Source organism: Copidosoma floridanum, unplaced genomic scaffold (genome assembly GCF_036245765.1).
Source record: "Copidosoma floridanum isolate Cflo_tuat_1 unplaced genomic scaffold, Cflo_Japanese_pri ptg000021l, whole genome shotgun sequence".
Classification (NCBI taxonomy): Eukaryota; Metazoa; Arthropoda; class Insecta; order Hymenoptera; family Encyrtidae; genus Copidosoma; species Copidosoma floridanum.
Genome location: NW_028321898.1, coordinates 10,411,204 through 10,428,213, shown reverse-complemented (window position 1 = coordinate 10,428,213; position 17,010 = coordinate 10,411,204). Strand labels below are relative to the sequence as shown.

The 17,010-nt window shown below is 29.9% G+C and overlaps 1 protein-coding gene across 1 annotated transcript in view; it reads right to left on the bottom strand.

Annotated features, from left to right (window-relative positions):
* unc-13 (protein unc13 homolog) overlaps positions 1–17,010 on the bottom strand; it is a 907,591-nt gene that overhangs the window by 305,675 nt on the left and 584,906 nt on the right. Inside the window, exon 11 of the mRNA XM_089594724.1 lies at positions 9,934–10,075. Coding sequence (XP_089450850.1) covers positions 9,934–10,075 — 142 coding nt within the window. The remainder of the gene's footprint in view (positions 1–9,933; positions 10,076–17,010) is intronic.

Here is a 17,010-nt window from a genome sequence, read left to right as displayed (position 1 = left end):
TTTTAATTTATTGGTGGATTATTAAAATTGTTTAAATGTAAGAGAGAGAATTTACAATTGTACCTGTGATATAGTGTTGCTTTGTTATTGTACAGCTATTAGTCTGATTTTAGTTACACTGCGTTTTATTGTTAATATTTATCACACTGGTACTCGAGTTATATTTTATATATTTTACACTAAATTTTACTGTTTATGTTACCTTGTATATTTTGTTGAATTTACATATGTACATATTTTTACTTTTATTTTTATAAGTTACAAATGTACAAAAATTGCTTTTGCCATACGGATCATATAGGTCCTTGGCATAATAAACGTGTTTCAATCAATTAATTTCCTGCTATTCTCTCATTAACTAGACATTTCTCTCTTTCTCTAATCATTCTTTATCAATCTATTATGCATACTAGAGCTCCATCTCTCTTGTTCTTTTTAAGCATCCTCAGGTCATAGGTTCCTCCCCTCTCTTTTAATTGCTTCATATCATTCTCTCTCTCTCTCTCTCTCTCTCTCTCTCTCTCTTTTATGGCTTTTTACTATTGATGGGTCCTGATGTCTGCAGTGGATGGGACAGTTAAGAGAGAACGGGGGTCTTACTACTACTTTAGTCAGTTCCAAACTATGTGTCTTTATAGAGAACTTAAGTATTTAGCATATGTGGGTATTATATTCGTCCTATTGGCCTCTTTATTTTTTCTTATCATCACGCACATGGGCATCTGGGTGTCATCCCTTCGGGGTTAACTTCTCTCATGCCTTCCCTTACTTAATCATCATTGTTATCTGCATCGTTTCCGAGGAACTCGGCGTGCTGCGAATAAATAACAGTGAAAATCCGCTTCACGGACCGTGCGACGTTTGTTGATTCGGGAGTTTTTTAAGGCACGTGTGGATACACACGTATATGTTTTCTACACACATACACACATACACACCCTTCATTCCAGGAAATTTTATCTCAAAATTATTGTTCAACCTCACTTGTTTGTATCTTTCATTATTTCTTCTTCTCTGGGGTTTTTCTGTTTCAAGTGTTTCTTTTGAGCCACAAAATATATCTTTGTTTGTGGCTCATGATTAGTGCATTTTCTATCTATTTTACAAAGTTTATTCCCATCTTTTATTAAGATGAATTCATTAAAGTATTTTTTTGAGTGGGTTTTGGGTGTATTATTTGTCAATTCAGTAGTTTTTTTTGTGTCGCGATCCCTCATAAATTTCTAATTAAAAATTAGTTTACTTACTTAAATAGACGCAACCAACAGAGCAGCAACTCGATGGCTACATTCTATAGTTAAAACATTGTTACCGTCTGGGGTATTATTTTAATAATTATTATATTTAAAAATAACGATTTTTTTTTAAATTCGATCGTTTTACATAAATTTGAATTTTGAAATATCGCGCGCAGCTCCGACTTCAAACTTTGCACTTAATAGTACCGTCTATCACTTGCCAGGTGGCAACTACTGGTCTTCAGTGAACATCGCAAGTAAGAAGGCAACGTAAAGTATATAAGAAGGACTGCGTGACGACCATCGAGATCGATCCGAGATATGCAAATACGTGTAATGCATACCTCCTAAGCCACTCAATTGAGTAAAGTACGTATTTAATAAATATCACTGTACCAATATAAGACAGTTATCTATACCTTTTTTTTTCCCTCGAAAAAAAAAAAAAAAAAAGAACAAAAAACTAGACACCCACTAGTCAACCTGGCGACCAACTCGTTTGAGGCCTCTAGGAATTACTGCTTAATCACCGCACCTCTCAAAGGAGCTGGATTCCCAGGAATCAAACGGAGCCACAATGCCAACAACCTCAGAAGCAGTGCCACCATCGTTGTTCAACTTAAAGGGACGGCTCGAGTCACTCGAGAGTGACTCTGACCTCCTCCAACCGCACTTTCCTACTCAAGGTCGTCCTACCCCAACGGCCACTTTTAACAACATGTTTAGATAATGTTAGAATAAAGTTTCTTATTTTTTTTAGAAGACAGATGCAAGCATATCAGATCATATTTAATAAACATGTTTGATTAATTTTTTGGCATTTATTAACACTTTAATAATTTTATATTGTTTGAATACATACAAATCGTTCTATTCCATCTAATATGATAAGAGTTATAGGATCAATATCGATTACTAAGAAATAATTTAAGAAATTAAAAGAAATTTTTAGAGAAATATACTATTTAATAGAAATTCAACATTTATTTGTCTTAAAACTCAATAAAGTGTTGAAATCTTTACTAATTGTCAAGTTAGAGTTGTAGGGGATTGGCACTCAAAGCGCGCACTGGAATGGATTCCAAGTAGTATTATATACATACATAGATATTTACCTGCATTGTTTATTAATTGTTAGGTAAGGTGAGGGGGGGGGGTTATAAACAAAGTGTGCAGGGTTATTTCCTTATCACTGTATATATATATATATATATATAATGTTTTATATTTATAACATTAGATACGAGAAAAATAAACTAATATTTGTTACTCTGAAAAAAGTAGAGTTTATTTAATAATTATTATACAATATTTACAATATTTACAGCGTAATTTTACCTGAAAAAAGTAGAGGAACGAAAATATAAGTCTATTATCTCTATTGTATTTTATATTTTACACTGAAGACTGTAATTTTATATTTCACTTGCTTCTTGATCCTTATTTGTTCGCACTACCTTTCTCAGTCGAAAATTGGAACATCTCATTGCATTTTGTTTTATTTACATTTCTTTCTCACTAAAATCGTCGTCATTTAGTTCCATATTCATTGGAACCAATTTTGTTACGTGAAATAAATCTGGTTTTCTATTTTTTTCTGTTTTTATTTGATATATAGACTCTGAAATTTTATTTATTATTTCATAAGGTCCAATTCGTAATCTATCCATTTTTCTCCTATTTAGTCTGTTTCCATTTTCTATATATACTAGATCTCCAATTTTAAATATATGATTTTTTCTGTTTTTATCAAATATTTTCTTGTTATAATTGTGCGATTTAATGGTATTTTCTATTGCTGTTTGTCTATTCTTTAGCCAGATGTCTTTGTTATCTATTGTTATTAATTCTTGAGGTGTTATGCTTACATCAGTCCCATCTAGTAAATATTGCGGTGTGAATCCTGTAACAGAATGTTTTGTCTCATTATACTTTTTTATACATTCATGAGCTATTGATGTCCAAGCTTTTTTATTTTGGTTTTCGTTTAATTTGCACCTAATTTTATTAACTATTGTTTGATTGAGTCTTTTATTTAATCCGTTAGAAAATGGCGCATTAACAGCTGTAAAAACTATTTTGATATTATTGTGTTCCAAAAAATCTTTGAAATCTTTTGAGTTTATTCCTGGGTACTGATCTGACAAAATCATTTCTATTTGTTCAGTATCTATTATTTTTCTTACTAGTTTAATAAAGTCACTTGCCGTTTGTGTCTTAGATGTTATTATATAAGCATACCTGGTAAAGTGATCTACTAGGAGGTGTAAATATTTTTTTGTTGATCTATTTCCTCCAAATCCACCAATGGTATCTATTGAGACAATTTCAAAAGGTTTTTTTGCTGGGCCTAAATGTGACATTTGGCCGTATTTAAGTTGACCTCTTGATTTATTTTCTATACATATTTTACATTCTCTACATGTTTTGATTATATTTTTTGTTAAATTCTTCGCTGTGTAGTTTGTGCTTATTCTAGTCATCATTTGTTTTATTCCAATATGAAACCATTCTTTGTGTATTTTTTTAATCAATTTTTTACTAAACTCTTCTGATAGTATTATTTTTTCTTTTTTTCTACTCTTTTTATAAAAAATTTCATTTCTTTTTATTAACATTTTATTTGATTTTTGTATTTCTTTGTTTTTTTCTTGATCTATTTTGATTTCATCTATTTCTATTAAATTTATTATTCTTAAAAATTCTTCGTTATTTATTTCTGGTTCTAATACCGGATTTCGGCTAAGACAGTCTGCTTCTATATTTTCTTTTCCTGGGATATATTTTATTGTAAAATCATATTGCGATAAATAGTAAGTTAAATCACCTAGTTCTTCGTCTGTTCTAACTTTAATATTTAGATTTTCTAATGGTTTATGGTCTAAATATACTATAAATTTTTTTCCAATAAGCCACTGCTGCCAATATTTTATTGCTTCTTTTATAGCCAAACATTCCAAATATATTGCTTTTTTTTTCTTTTGTGTTTCTGTTAGTTTTTTTGAAAAATATGCTATCGGTTTATCTTTTCCATCAAATTGTGTTAGTTTAAACACTGCTGCTATTCCTTCTATTGATGCATCTGTGTACAATTTTATTTCTAAGTTTGGGTCAAATATCTCTAAAATTGGTTTTGAGCACAGTAACTTTTTTGTTTGTTGAAATGATTTTTCACATTCCTCTGTCCATATAAATTTTTCATTTTTCCTAAGTAATTTGTGGAGTGGGTCTAATAATATCGCACTTTTCGGAATATATTCATGATAAAAGTTTATTTTGCCTAAAAATTGTCTAATATTTTTTTGGGTTCTTGGTTGTGGAAAGTTTTCTATTGCTATTAAATTATCTTTTATTGGACGAACGGTATTATTTTCTATTATGTGTCCGAGATACTTTGCAGAATTTGAACCAAATGTACATTTTTTAAATTTTAATCGAAATCCTTCTTTTAATATTGCGTTTAAAACTTGTTTGATGTGTTCTATATGTTTTTCAAAAGTTGGTGAAAATATAAGTATATCATCTATGTAATTTTCTGCAAAATTTTTTAAATTATTTTTTTTTTAAATGTTGCTTAGTATTCTTTGGAATATTGCTGGTGCTGTTTTTAAGCCAAACGGAAGGCAAGTCCATTGGTAGTGTCCATCTTGTGTAATAAAACCAGTTTTATTTCTATCTTCAATTCTAAGAGGTATTGACCAAAAAGCCGAATTTATATCTAGGGTGGTGAAAAATTTACAGTTTCTTGTTTTTGTTATTAAATCTTCGATTAGTGGGAAAGGTTGTGCTTGCGGTACAATTAATTTATTTAGGTCTCTAAAGTCTATGCATAGTCTTGATTTCTTATTTTCTTCTTTTTTAAATGCTAGAGTAACAGGTGCTGCAAAAGGGCTGTACGATTCTTCTATTAATTTTTTTTCAAGTAATTTTGCTACTTGTTGTTCTATCTCTTTTTTATCTTCTATTGTACATCTATATGGTCTTTTGCTATAGTATTTTTCTTCTATTAAATCTATTCTTGCTTCATAATCTTTAACTGTCCCTATGTCATATTTGTTTTTTGCAAAGACTGAATTGTATTTCTTAATTATATTTTTTATCTCTTTCTTTTTACTATTTTCTAAATGTTCTAATCGTAAATCGCTTTCCTCTTCTGTCACATGCTCATTAAAGTTTATTTTTACTTCCGTAACCTTTTCTGTTGAATTCTGTTTTATATGTTGATCTTTTTCTTTGATTATTTTTTTCTTTTGGGAAATATTTAAATTCTCATCTTGTATAAGTCTAAATTTTTTTATCATATCTAAACCTATTATAATATCCTCAAAGTCTTCTCTTTCCACTATATCTAAGTCTATTTCTTCTTCTATTTCGAATATTTTTACTTTCACTTTTATTAAGCCTTTTGTTTCGCTGACACCATTGACTGACTTCAAATATATTTTGTTTACATTTTTTTCTTCTTCTTGTATTTTAACTATTCTTTTATTTATTAATGATATCTGAGCCCCGGAATCATATGTTCCTATAACCCTCAATTTATTATTTAACAATATTGGTATTTTAATCAATGGTGTCTCTATTCGTTTTTTTCTTCTGTATATAAATCTGCATTTATTCTTTCATTTGCCCCAACTACTCTTGTTTTATCTTTATTCTTAAACCAACATTTTTCTTCAGGATGGAATCTGTTGGATTTTCCTATTTTCTCACATATTTGACACGGTTTTTTTTCTTCATTTTTATGTTTATAATTGTATCTATTATCATTTTTCTTGCTTATAATTTTTTTGTTCAAACTTTCATGTTTTCTTATTTCATTTATTAATATTGTTGAATCTACACATTCTTCTTTATCTAATTTATTACTTATCCATTCTGGCAGACCCATTACTATCAACGCTATTATTGTCTTTTTTCCCATGTTTGGGTCCACATTTATTAATAATCTTTCTTTTTTTATCGCATATTCTGTTAATGAACCTTCATAATATTTATAGGACAATGCATATATAGATGAATTCCAACTTCTATCTGCAAAAGTTTTTAGAAATTTTTCTTTCCATTCTTGCCAGTTATTATTTATTTTTAATTCTGTTTGTGCTGTATAATGCCAGTCCATGCAGGCTTTATCTAAAAATAATCTTAAAATTTCAATTTTTGTATTATCTTCAATAATTTCAAATCTTTCACATTCTTTTTCAAATGTATTCATCCATTGAGTTATATTCGTCTGTTTTTCATTAAATTTTTCTAAAATAAATTTTTCTGATATATTTTTTAAGTTAAGCTTGCTATTATCTTTTTGTTTGTTTGTTAATAATTGTTCTATCAAGTTGTTTATATCTACAGGATTTTCTATTATTTTTTTTTCTTTTTCAATTTCGTTTAAATATACATTCTTAAATTGAAAATTTCCTATTTCATCTATATATACTTTTGCTAACTCATCATCTAATCCTATCCATAACTTCTGTTGTGTACCCCTTTTAGCGTTACTTTTAAATTTAATAAATACCTCTGTTTTCTTGACTTCTGTGTGATTGTCTATATTTTGATATTGCCGTGGTATAGCATACTGTATTCCTTTTTCCGTTTCGATGAAGGTTATATTTGTTATGTTTGTTTTGCTATCACTCGGTGAGGAAACAACTTCAAAATTAAATCTTAATTTTGGCATTTTTGTTATCTTGAGACAATATTTTCGTTCTATAATGTTTTATATTTATAACATTAGATACGAGAAAAATAAACTAATATTTGTTACTCTGAAAAAAGTAGAGTTTATTTAATAATTATTATACAATATTTACAATATTTACAGCGTAATTTTACCTGAAAAAAGTAGAGGAACGAAAATATAAGTCTATTATCTCTATTGTATTTTATATTTTACACTGAAGACTGTAATTTTATATTTCACTTGCTTCTTGATCCTTATTTGTTCGCACTACTTTTCTCTCTGAGTTTATATCTGTTACTACTCCTTTTCCTCTCTCTTCTCTATTGTTTCACTTCTTACCTTCAATATCCTTACCCCCTCTATCAATCACCTATCAAAGGACACGCTTTATTTGTATTTAAAGAGAGTATACTTTCTTTACATATATATATATATATATATATATATATATATTTCTTGGACAGAGTAACATCCAACAGTGTATGGGTTCTTAAAAAAAATATATACATATTGGTAATGAGAGTGAAAGAAGAATTCAAAAAATAATATCCCGCTCATGTATCAACTTTAAGAATAATTTAAATATGTATGTTTTAAAAAAGTAAGCAAAGTAGAAAGGTAAGTTAAAATTTGGACATCTGAACAACACTTTTTTAAACTTACAAAATTTTTTTTTCATTCGCAGTCTTCATTACATAAATTTGTAGTCGGTTCGTACGAAGATAAAGTTGTTTAATTTATTTCTCTTGCGAACTGAGACCTCTTTATTTGCGTGCCACAATGATCTACTTCTCTGTAAAGAATTTATAAGTATTTTTTTTTTAGTATATTTGGATACTTTTCCAAGATTTGGTGTACGTCTTTATATTTTACGGTTGTACATAATTATGATCTTAAAAAATTTTTTCTGCGTATATTTTATTACTTAATTAATATGACATAGTTGTTTTCACAATTATTACCGTTATTTTATCTTACTACATCTTAAATTTATAAAATAACGATTATACTTCTTTGTTTAATAAACACCTTTTTCTCAAGAGGCTCGGTCGTTTTTGAGGAGATTTATTCACTTGCTGAAAAAATTTATGTTGTCCTTTAACATGCTGAAAGTACATACAAATTTTTTAAACAATTTTTATCAGACAAATTTTTAAGAAAAAAATTCCCGAAATTGCATGATTTAACATTGCTATTTTGGGTGACGGCGAGTATTCAGCCTTTGTTGCACAAATTTTGAGGCTATAGAGATTTATTCATGATGAGAAAAAAGTATAAATAGATCGCGTAATTTTTAAAAAAGACTCTCGTATCATAAAATGTGCACCTTACCAGGCATTTGGAAGAAATATCTGTGCAAACGTAAACACAGTCTCGAGCAGGTCTTATGCTAAGTGTGTGAAAAAGAACCAAGCATCGTCTACTGTCAGCTAATCTTTTCATACGGAGCGAGATTTCTTTACAAAACTGCTTCTAGAATTTTTCAAACTGTAAGTCATGATCTAAAAACTTGGCCCAGCCTTTTTTAAGATTTTAAACTATAATACTGTACCAAAAAAAGTTTGTTTTTTGAAAACTTATAACATACTTTTGTTGACGAAAAATAAGTCTTTTCTTACTTTTTTTAGGTTACTTTTTATCATGCAAACAACATATTTTCAAGCACTGACGAGTTAAACACAGTATAATTAACCGTGATGCAGTGGGTGGACATTTTTATGTACGGTTAGCACAACTCACGTTAACACGGTGTCTTATGGGAGCTACGACACACGCGCACACCCCCCTCCCCCCACGTTTTAGTTTCGTTTAGTAAATCAACAATTTTTTTTTCGTATCTATCTTTCTTATCATAATGTAACGTATTTTTTAATTTTTAAAGCTTAAGACATTACAACAACCCGTTGAATAATCATAGAATATCCACAGTTATTTACCATGCACATACAAATTTCGTCATTACTATTAAGTGTATTTTTATCTTATATTCATAATGCACGGATCATACTTTTATAACAAATTTAGAAAAAAAAATTTCTGCACATAAAAAGAGTAGAATGAAATTTGATTAACAAAACTTAATTAGAAGTTATGTGAGGCTATTAGTCAGGATATGCCTTCTACACATACATGTAGACTACATGCATTTACAAAACCGCGAGATAAGATATTAGCCCTATGTTTATGCATACGATGTTGTAAGTATACAAAGTCGATGGTAGGTCACAGAGCCATTGGAGACGGCAAAACAATTACTTTTAAGCTTGTACGACCGACTTAGAAAGTATTTATTGGGATAATGATGTGAAAAGCATAGAATGATATTTTGTAAAATATACACGTAGTTGAAGTCGTACTGCCATATGAATAAGGGGATGAGATTCAATTCAAATATATAAGCTTTCTATTAATAGAAAGACATTAAACATTAACTATTGTGATTATTAATAAATTACTCTAAGTAAATCGACGTAATCACTTAAAAATTTTTTAAATGTATAATCTTGAGCATCTCTTTTACTGTTAACTGCATTTTTCTTAATGAATTGTTAAATAAAAGCTTGTTCTTATTATTTTAAATTTCAATGGCAATAGAAGATCATGAGACCTTGCCATAAGTATTTATGTAACTAAATGTATCCAACGTGAAGTTTTTATAAGAGTCTTGTTGGTCACTCCAAGTACAACAGTGACAGTTTGAAAATAGTCGCAAGACTTTGATAGGGACCAATTGTCTAACGTAAGGAAATTTTTTTTTTTTTTTTATTAGTAAGGGACTCGTTCCTAGGGATTCCTTTTTTTTTTTCTTTGGATTAATAAAAAAATTTTTAAAAATACTAACAAATTTTATATTACTGAAAATAGTGACATTAAAGTTCATGCAGCATTCAAGTTTTTTTACGCAATTTCGAAAGTGTGAATCATATGTAAAGAAAACGCATAAGTTTTTTAACTTAGCCTTCTTTGAATGTTGATATTTAATGCTTAAATTTTATAAAAAATTGTACTTACAAGTAAAATTTCTCATTCCAAACTGGATTAAGTTCTTGTGGCATTGTTTTTGTGCGCTTTTTTACTTTTCCGACTTGAACTGTTACATAAGGATCTGATGTTCCACTTTTATCTTTAGCAATGAGGCCTTGGGCACAAATTACTGAAAAAAAAAAGAAGTCTGAGATATCCAAATCAAGGAATTGATAACGTAGTTGATGATAGTTAAGATATTTGATACAAAAAGTTGTATACATTAGATTTTTAAATTTTCACAAGACATTTTTACTGTTGTTATAACATACTTAGTCAAATTGCAATTTGTTTACCTATTTTGTGATTAATTTTTTAAGAGTAGTTTTTTTTTTGCTTGAACTCATATACATAAATAGCTGAAATTACAGTTTAATCAAAACTGGCTTAATGAATTTTGAAATTTTTGTTTTACGTGACAGGAAATGTTAATAATAAAATACGCTTGAAATTAGCAATGATCTACTTTGTTATAGAAAAATGGTTCTACAAAAACTAAAAAAATCATGCATATGACAATATCTTGAAGCAACCTTTGCTTCCAACATTACTCGTCAAATGGCCAAGTCTGAGAATTGCTTTATATGCACATAAATCTTTTCGTGTAAGTACTTATTTTTATTAAGGTTGGAACTGCATGTATGTCTGTGGAATAAAATGTGTCTACATATTTTTCCCAGTGTGCCGAGATCGTGCTGAGAACTCGCACATATTTGTGCTTAGCCAGTTTCGTATTCACCAAGCGTTTGGGCGTTGTTAAATCGTCTGAAACTCGAAGACACAGCGCGCATAGCTCAAAAATATCACATCCAAATACCTAATTCTCAGCAACCCAGTGTGTTAAAGGTTTTTCTTTATGCTATTTAGTATAAAACATGCATTATCACTAATCCGAAGTGAATAATCTTATTTAAATGAATAAAATTAATGGTCAATTAATCAAAAGAAGTATAATGCTCAATTAACAAATGAAAGTGTGGCCAAGTGAGTGCTTCTAGTTACTTAGTATTAGGCTTTCAAATTTTCACATACCTAACAATAAAAGTGCACACAAGTGAACCCTTTCAAATACTCAAGATAAGGCTCTTAAAATTTAAAATGTTTAAAATATAAATAAAAGCGTGAAAAAGCGAGCACTTTAAGTAACTTGAGATTAGGCATTTGATTTTACGGATACTTTGTAAATAAACAAAAACGTATACAAGCAAGGACTTTAAACTACTTGAAATGTGGGTGTACGGGTTTAAGATACTTAATTAATTAATGAAAGCGTAGCCAAGCAAGTGCTTTAGACTATTTGACAATAGAAAATGTTTTCAAGCTGTAGAATAACAAAAAATCAAATAAAAGCTTGACCAAGTAGCTTTTTTGATAACTTGACATAAGAAAACTCTCTTTGAATAAACATTACTTAGTAAATACACAGAAATGCTTGCAAACTGACGCTTCGGATCACTATTTTTGCATTCTTGACGTATTATTTTTATCTAATAAAAACCAACGGACAGTGCGTGCTTGGGTACCCAAGTATAAGGTTATATTTCTATAAAATTACGTGTCAAACATTATAATTTTAAGTACAAAAATACCTTATATGAAATAATATTGTGTATGAAGGTAGTAAGATTATCGTGGGAATGAGTATGCCTACGTTGATTGGGTATGATTTCAATAATTATTTAATGAGTTTACGATTATTAATAATATTATTATAGCAAAATACAATAAAAAAATATACAGGCTGGCCAGTCCAAGACTGTGTGGTTTCATAAAATCTTCCAGTGATTTCAGAACAACTTTATACGGCCTACGTTGATTACATCTGTAACATCACGCTCACATATATCACATACGATCCCACACTTACTCCTTGTCTATATTTAATACCAAAAACAGAATTGTACATAAAAAATCAAGAAAAACCATCGTATAGTATAGCTGTCTTCAGCAAGGTAGTGCCACTTATTGTCTTGCTAGTCAATTTCCAATTACATGCCAGTGAATGCCCTTTCAGGACGTTCATCACACTTCAGTTCTTTGACAGACATTATTCAAACAGTAAACGTATATTAAAATACTAACAAAAATACCCATGAACATTGCAGTTTATTCGACTGTGCCATTATTACTGTGTCACTTTTTTATATGTGTAACATTTAAAAAATCGATAGTTGACATGTAACCTTACGAAAAAGTCACGTTAAATGGCATTTATATGATTTTTAGGAATCTCCCAATTTTTCAAGTACAATAGATTACTTTTAGAAAAACCTATCAAATTACTAAATAGACCCACAAGTTGGTTTTTAAATGAATTTAGAAAGCAGGGATGAAGTGTGCGTGAAAGCATATATATGCGTACATCCGCATAAAAAAAACAATTGCTAGCTTTACTATAGTGTTACGTCGTCGTAACGTACTATTCGAGTTTAAGATTTCGCTCAATAACTTGGTAACGCGATGGTTCGAGGATGACGCAGGAAAACTTGCCAAGGAAGAATCTTGAAGAAAGTACAATAGTCAAAAATCTTATTGGCTAGATCAGCTCCAGTTCAGCCACTTAGAAATTAGCACTTCCCACATCCGGCTTGCTCTCCGACAAGCGTCAAAAGACGAGAAGGTTGTTCACTTACTCTTGCCCTTCCTTTTTCTTTCACATCCAAATTTTATAAGATTTTAATATGACTTAACATTAACATTAAAACAAACTATAGTTAATATAACTCGTTGCAAAAAGAGCGGTGAAAATCGCTTAACAATTCAATTAGTGCTCGGGTTAGTAAACGATCGATGTGTTACAATTTATTATAGTAACTTACAATTATAATGTCAGTTGTGGTAGTTAACAATAATAATAATTATAATAATAATAATAATAATAATAATAATAATAATAATAATAATAATAATCATAATAATAATAATCATATAGATAATAATAATAATAATAATAATAATAATAATAATAATAATAATGATAATCATGATAATAATGATAGTAATAATAATAATAATAATAATAATAATAATAATAATAACAATGATAGTAATATTAATAATAACTGTAATAATGATAATAAGAAAAGCAGTTATTAGAATAATGATGAGAATAATAGTGCTTTGCCTGTCAAGAGCTAACGTAATTTGTTTTATCGGTAGTTTTGAATGTTTGTAATGTTGCAAGAATAATGCGGAATTTCGGTAGAATTTTAGTCAACATGTTTTTCTGCTGCTAGTCGTTAAAGAGGGAGTCGTCTCGTGGTATCCTAGGAAATCAAAAACTCTATTACCCTCATTGGAGGCAGGCGTACAGACTCTCTCTCCAAGTCAAGAAAAGGGGAAGGGTTAACTCTCCGTTTTCTTTTACATTTGGGAAAAAGTGTTAGCAATCAACTAGATTACAAATTAAACTATCACAGTATATTTATGAAATTATTAATGCGATGCAAAAAAGGTTACTCTATTAATCATGAGCTTGCGAGCTTCAATGATAAAAATCGGGTAATCTCATGAAAGTTAAAAATTTTATTTACCAGGCTTGTCATAGTTAATATGTGATGTAGTTGTTTGCTAGTGGTGTAGTGTGTACTGGTTGTTTGTAACGATTCTGGTTGAAGGTAGTCTATCAACCAGAGGGCTATCTACAATACATCATCTGTTAGTGCATTCAAAATACGTATAACGCTTGAATGTAGAAAAGGCTTATTATTATGTTTTGCTGAAATATGGCAACAGTGTCGATCGCTCATCATAATTGTCATACATTTTCTGTACAAAAATGCTTGCATTTGGCTATTTATATCTGGCTTCTCTGTTGCTAAATATTTGAGAAATTCACGTATGCAGTATAAAAGTTACACGACAGACATGAAGAAAGGGTATTCAGGATCATACGTCATTGATGGTCCTTTAAGCATTTGTCTAATTGTTAGGCTCTTTCACACCGTCCCCCCTTTTGTATTTCATGTGATTTTGGCTGAAGTCCCTTAGCTCGCGATTTCTGCTGATTTTCCTGGGATAAGTAATTAGAATTTTTTAGTACTTGCATCGTACTTTGCTCTAATGTATAGTAAATTTTAATTCTTTAGTAATGCATCATTTACAAAGGTAGATGCATGACATATGCCCAGGTAGTTCTGGCATTGAAAGTCCTGGTCGTACATAGTAACTGTTTTGCGTTACGGGAGCAACTGACTTATAAATAACCTTTTTCTTTACGTATCCATTCTTTGTGCAATTTTTGACAACAGTAGAGACGTTTAATGTAATGTAATAACTCTAACAGTTTTGTCTATTATGGCACACGTAAAACACAGCAATGTTGATTCAAGCATGATTATAAGTTTCTAATTTTTTTGTATGTGTGAATTCAAGAGCTGCTAACTATAACTAAATTCTTTTACACCCATATACTAGCGGGCGTTGGCTTCCTTCAAGACTTACTGAATAAGACATTATAGTGTGTTTCTACGTAATGTAAGACGTTTTTAGTTTAAAATTTTTTATCTATTACGGATACTTTTTGAAACAAAAAACTCGTTTTTAAAAAACATTTCGGTTCGAAATCTATGCAGTTTATTTGGTCAAATAATGAGCTGTCAGAAATAAGCAATTATGCTAAAAACTACCATGCGCTTCTTAAGCCATTAAATATTTTTTAGCCCTAAAGTTAAAAAGTTCATTTGCATTTTTCCACGTTATAATAAGTAAAAAAAGCTATTTGTTAAAACTGTAAGGATTTAAAACTGTCAATAATATATAATTGAAAAACTTTTTTATCCAATTTAACAACTTAATACCAAGAGAAACAATGTTCTGAAGCGTGATCTCTCTATTTTCTATCGCTACAATGGATATAAATACATATTATTCAACCTTTTTCATAAGTCTAGAAGACTTAATGATTACTGTATGGGTAGCAATAGAACACTGATCTTTCACGTAATAGATTCTTAATTTGTCAATTTTGATACTGCTGTTTACATCTTGATAAATGATCTACGTCAGCTTCTTGACACCTAAAATTAGAAAAAATTGTACTAAAAATATATATAGAAAGTGTCAAGAATTAGTATGCAAAATTTCAGCAAGATTGGTTTAGTAGTTCTTGTGATTAATGATTACAACTGTTTTTGCAACTTTGCTTTATACAGGGCACTCTGATTTTAAACCCGGAAAACTATACCACGAGAAAAAAAGCTCATCAGAAGCTCTCGGTAAGCTTTTTACATAATTTGGATTCGGTGAATAATTAACGAGATATTGTTGATTTAATAAATAATCAATCAATTTCTTCAATCACAGAGCAATAAGCCTCAGGAGGTGGGGCCTAAGCATTGTGGAGGGGCGACTACGCATAGCTAAACTCTTTTGCAGAGAAGGTGGTAATACGTATGCTAGGATCCAAGGTTACCGACTGCAGAGATTTCATCAGTTACTGTACCAGCGCAAAATTCGAATAGCAAGGCCAAAGTATTTTAACCGGAAATCTGATTTTTGACAACTAATTACGCACGTCCACTACGCTTATTCAGTGCATATTTGTTTCTCAGTAAAATGCACAGAGAAAAAATTCAATTCAAATTTTTTTGAACATGCATCGCCTGATAAAAAAAACTAAAATGTGAGAGGGTCTCATGCGTTGATCTCGAATACTCAGTAAAAATTCTTGATCTTTTAACGTTCAACTACTTAAAGATGAAATTTAAATTTCATGTATTCTATAGAAAAAGCTTATTTCACGCATTAACAGGGTCAAATTTTTTTATTTCATCAAACTTTTTAGTCTGATTTGCGAAAATAGAAAAATGAAAAATAATAAATAAAATTACGATTAAGCAAGACATGTGCGTTTATGGGCCACACCTCTCCAACGTGTAAGATTTTACTAAAAAAGGATTAGTATTTAATCCATACAAAGCTTTATCGTCTGAGAAATAACAGCTACATCTAAAAACTAGAGAAAATCTCACGCTTTTAGTGCGATGGCTCAGCGTGAATCAGAATGCTTATTTTTCCATCTACGTATCCATATGTCTTAAACCTCTTGGTCCCTGGAGTACCACATGACTATTTCAAATAAAGCAAGAAAATTCCACGCAACGAGCTTGTTCATTTATCAAAAACCTTCTAAATTTAGAGCTTTGATAATCTAATTTTAAAACATAACTGTTCTTATGCCCTCCAACGTCATAAGGACTAAAGTTCAAATAGGCGGAAAGGTCTAACATGGTGAGAGTAATTGACTGGCAGTATTTTTGTTTCCTTTTTTTTTTTTTTTATCCTTGTAAAAAAATTAACAAAATTTTGAAACTACTTTAAAATAAAAAAAGTGCCAAAAAAGAAGAAGCTCATTTTACGCTATTAGTTGGTCAAATTTTATGCATTTTGTCAAACTTCATTGTCCAAAAAAAGATTATCGTCTGAAAAATTACAAGTTAATTGAGAAACGCAAGAAAATCTCACGCGTTAAGCGTGATTGCTCAGCGCAAATGAATATGCTTGTTTTTCAATCTGCGTGTCGATAGGTCTTAAACCTCTCAGTCACGGGAGTACCACATGACGAATAAATGAAAAAAAGCTTTTAATTACCGTGCATCGAGCTTGTTTATTCATCGCAAAGCTCTTACGTTGATCGCATTATTATCTAAGATGACAACATAATTATTCTTAATCTCTCCAACGTCTTCAGCATTTAAAGTTGAAGTAGGCGGTAAGGTTAAGCATGGTAAGCGTGTTTGATAAGCAGAAGCCCCAATTTTTATTTTTGCTTACTTTTTTTTAATCTCTAAAGCAACATCTACTAAATTTAAAAACTACTTTGAAATATAAATAAAATTAAAAAAAAAAAGCGCATCTCATGCATTTACTTAATCTAATTTATTTAGTTCCTTTAACTTTATAGTTTTTTTTACTTTAATTAAAAAAAAATAACGAATGAAAACACGATAAAAGGCATCAAGTGTGTTTATGCGGCACACCTGTCTAACGTGTAAGATTTTACTAAAAAAGGATCAGTATTTAATCCATACAAAGCTCTATCATCTGAGAAATTACAAGTCAATT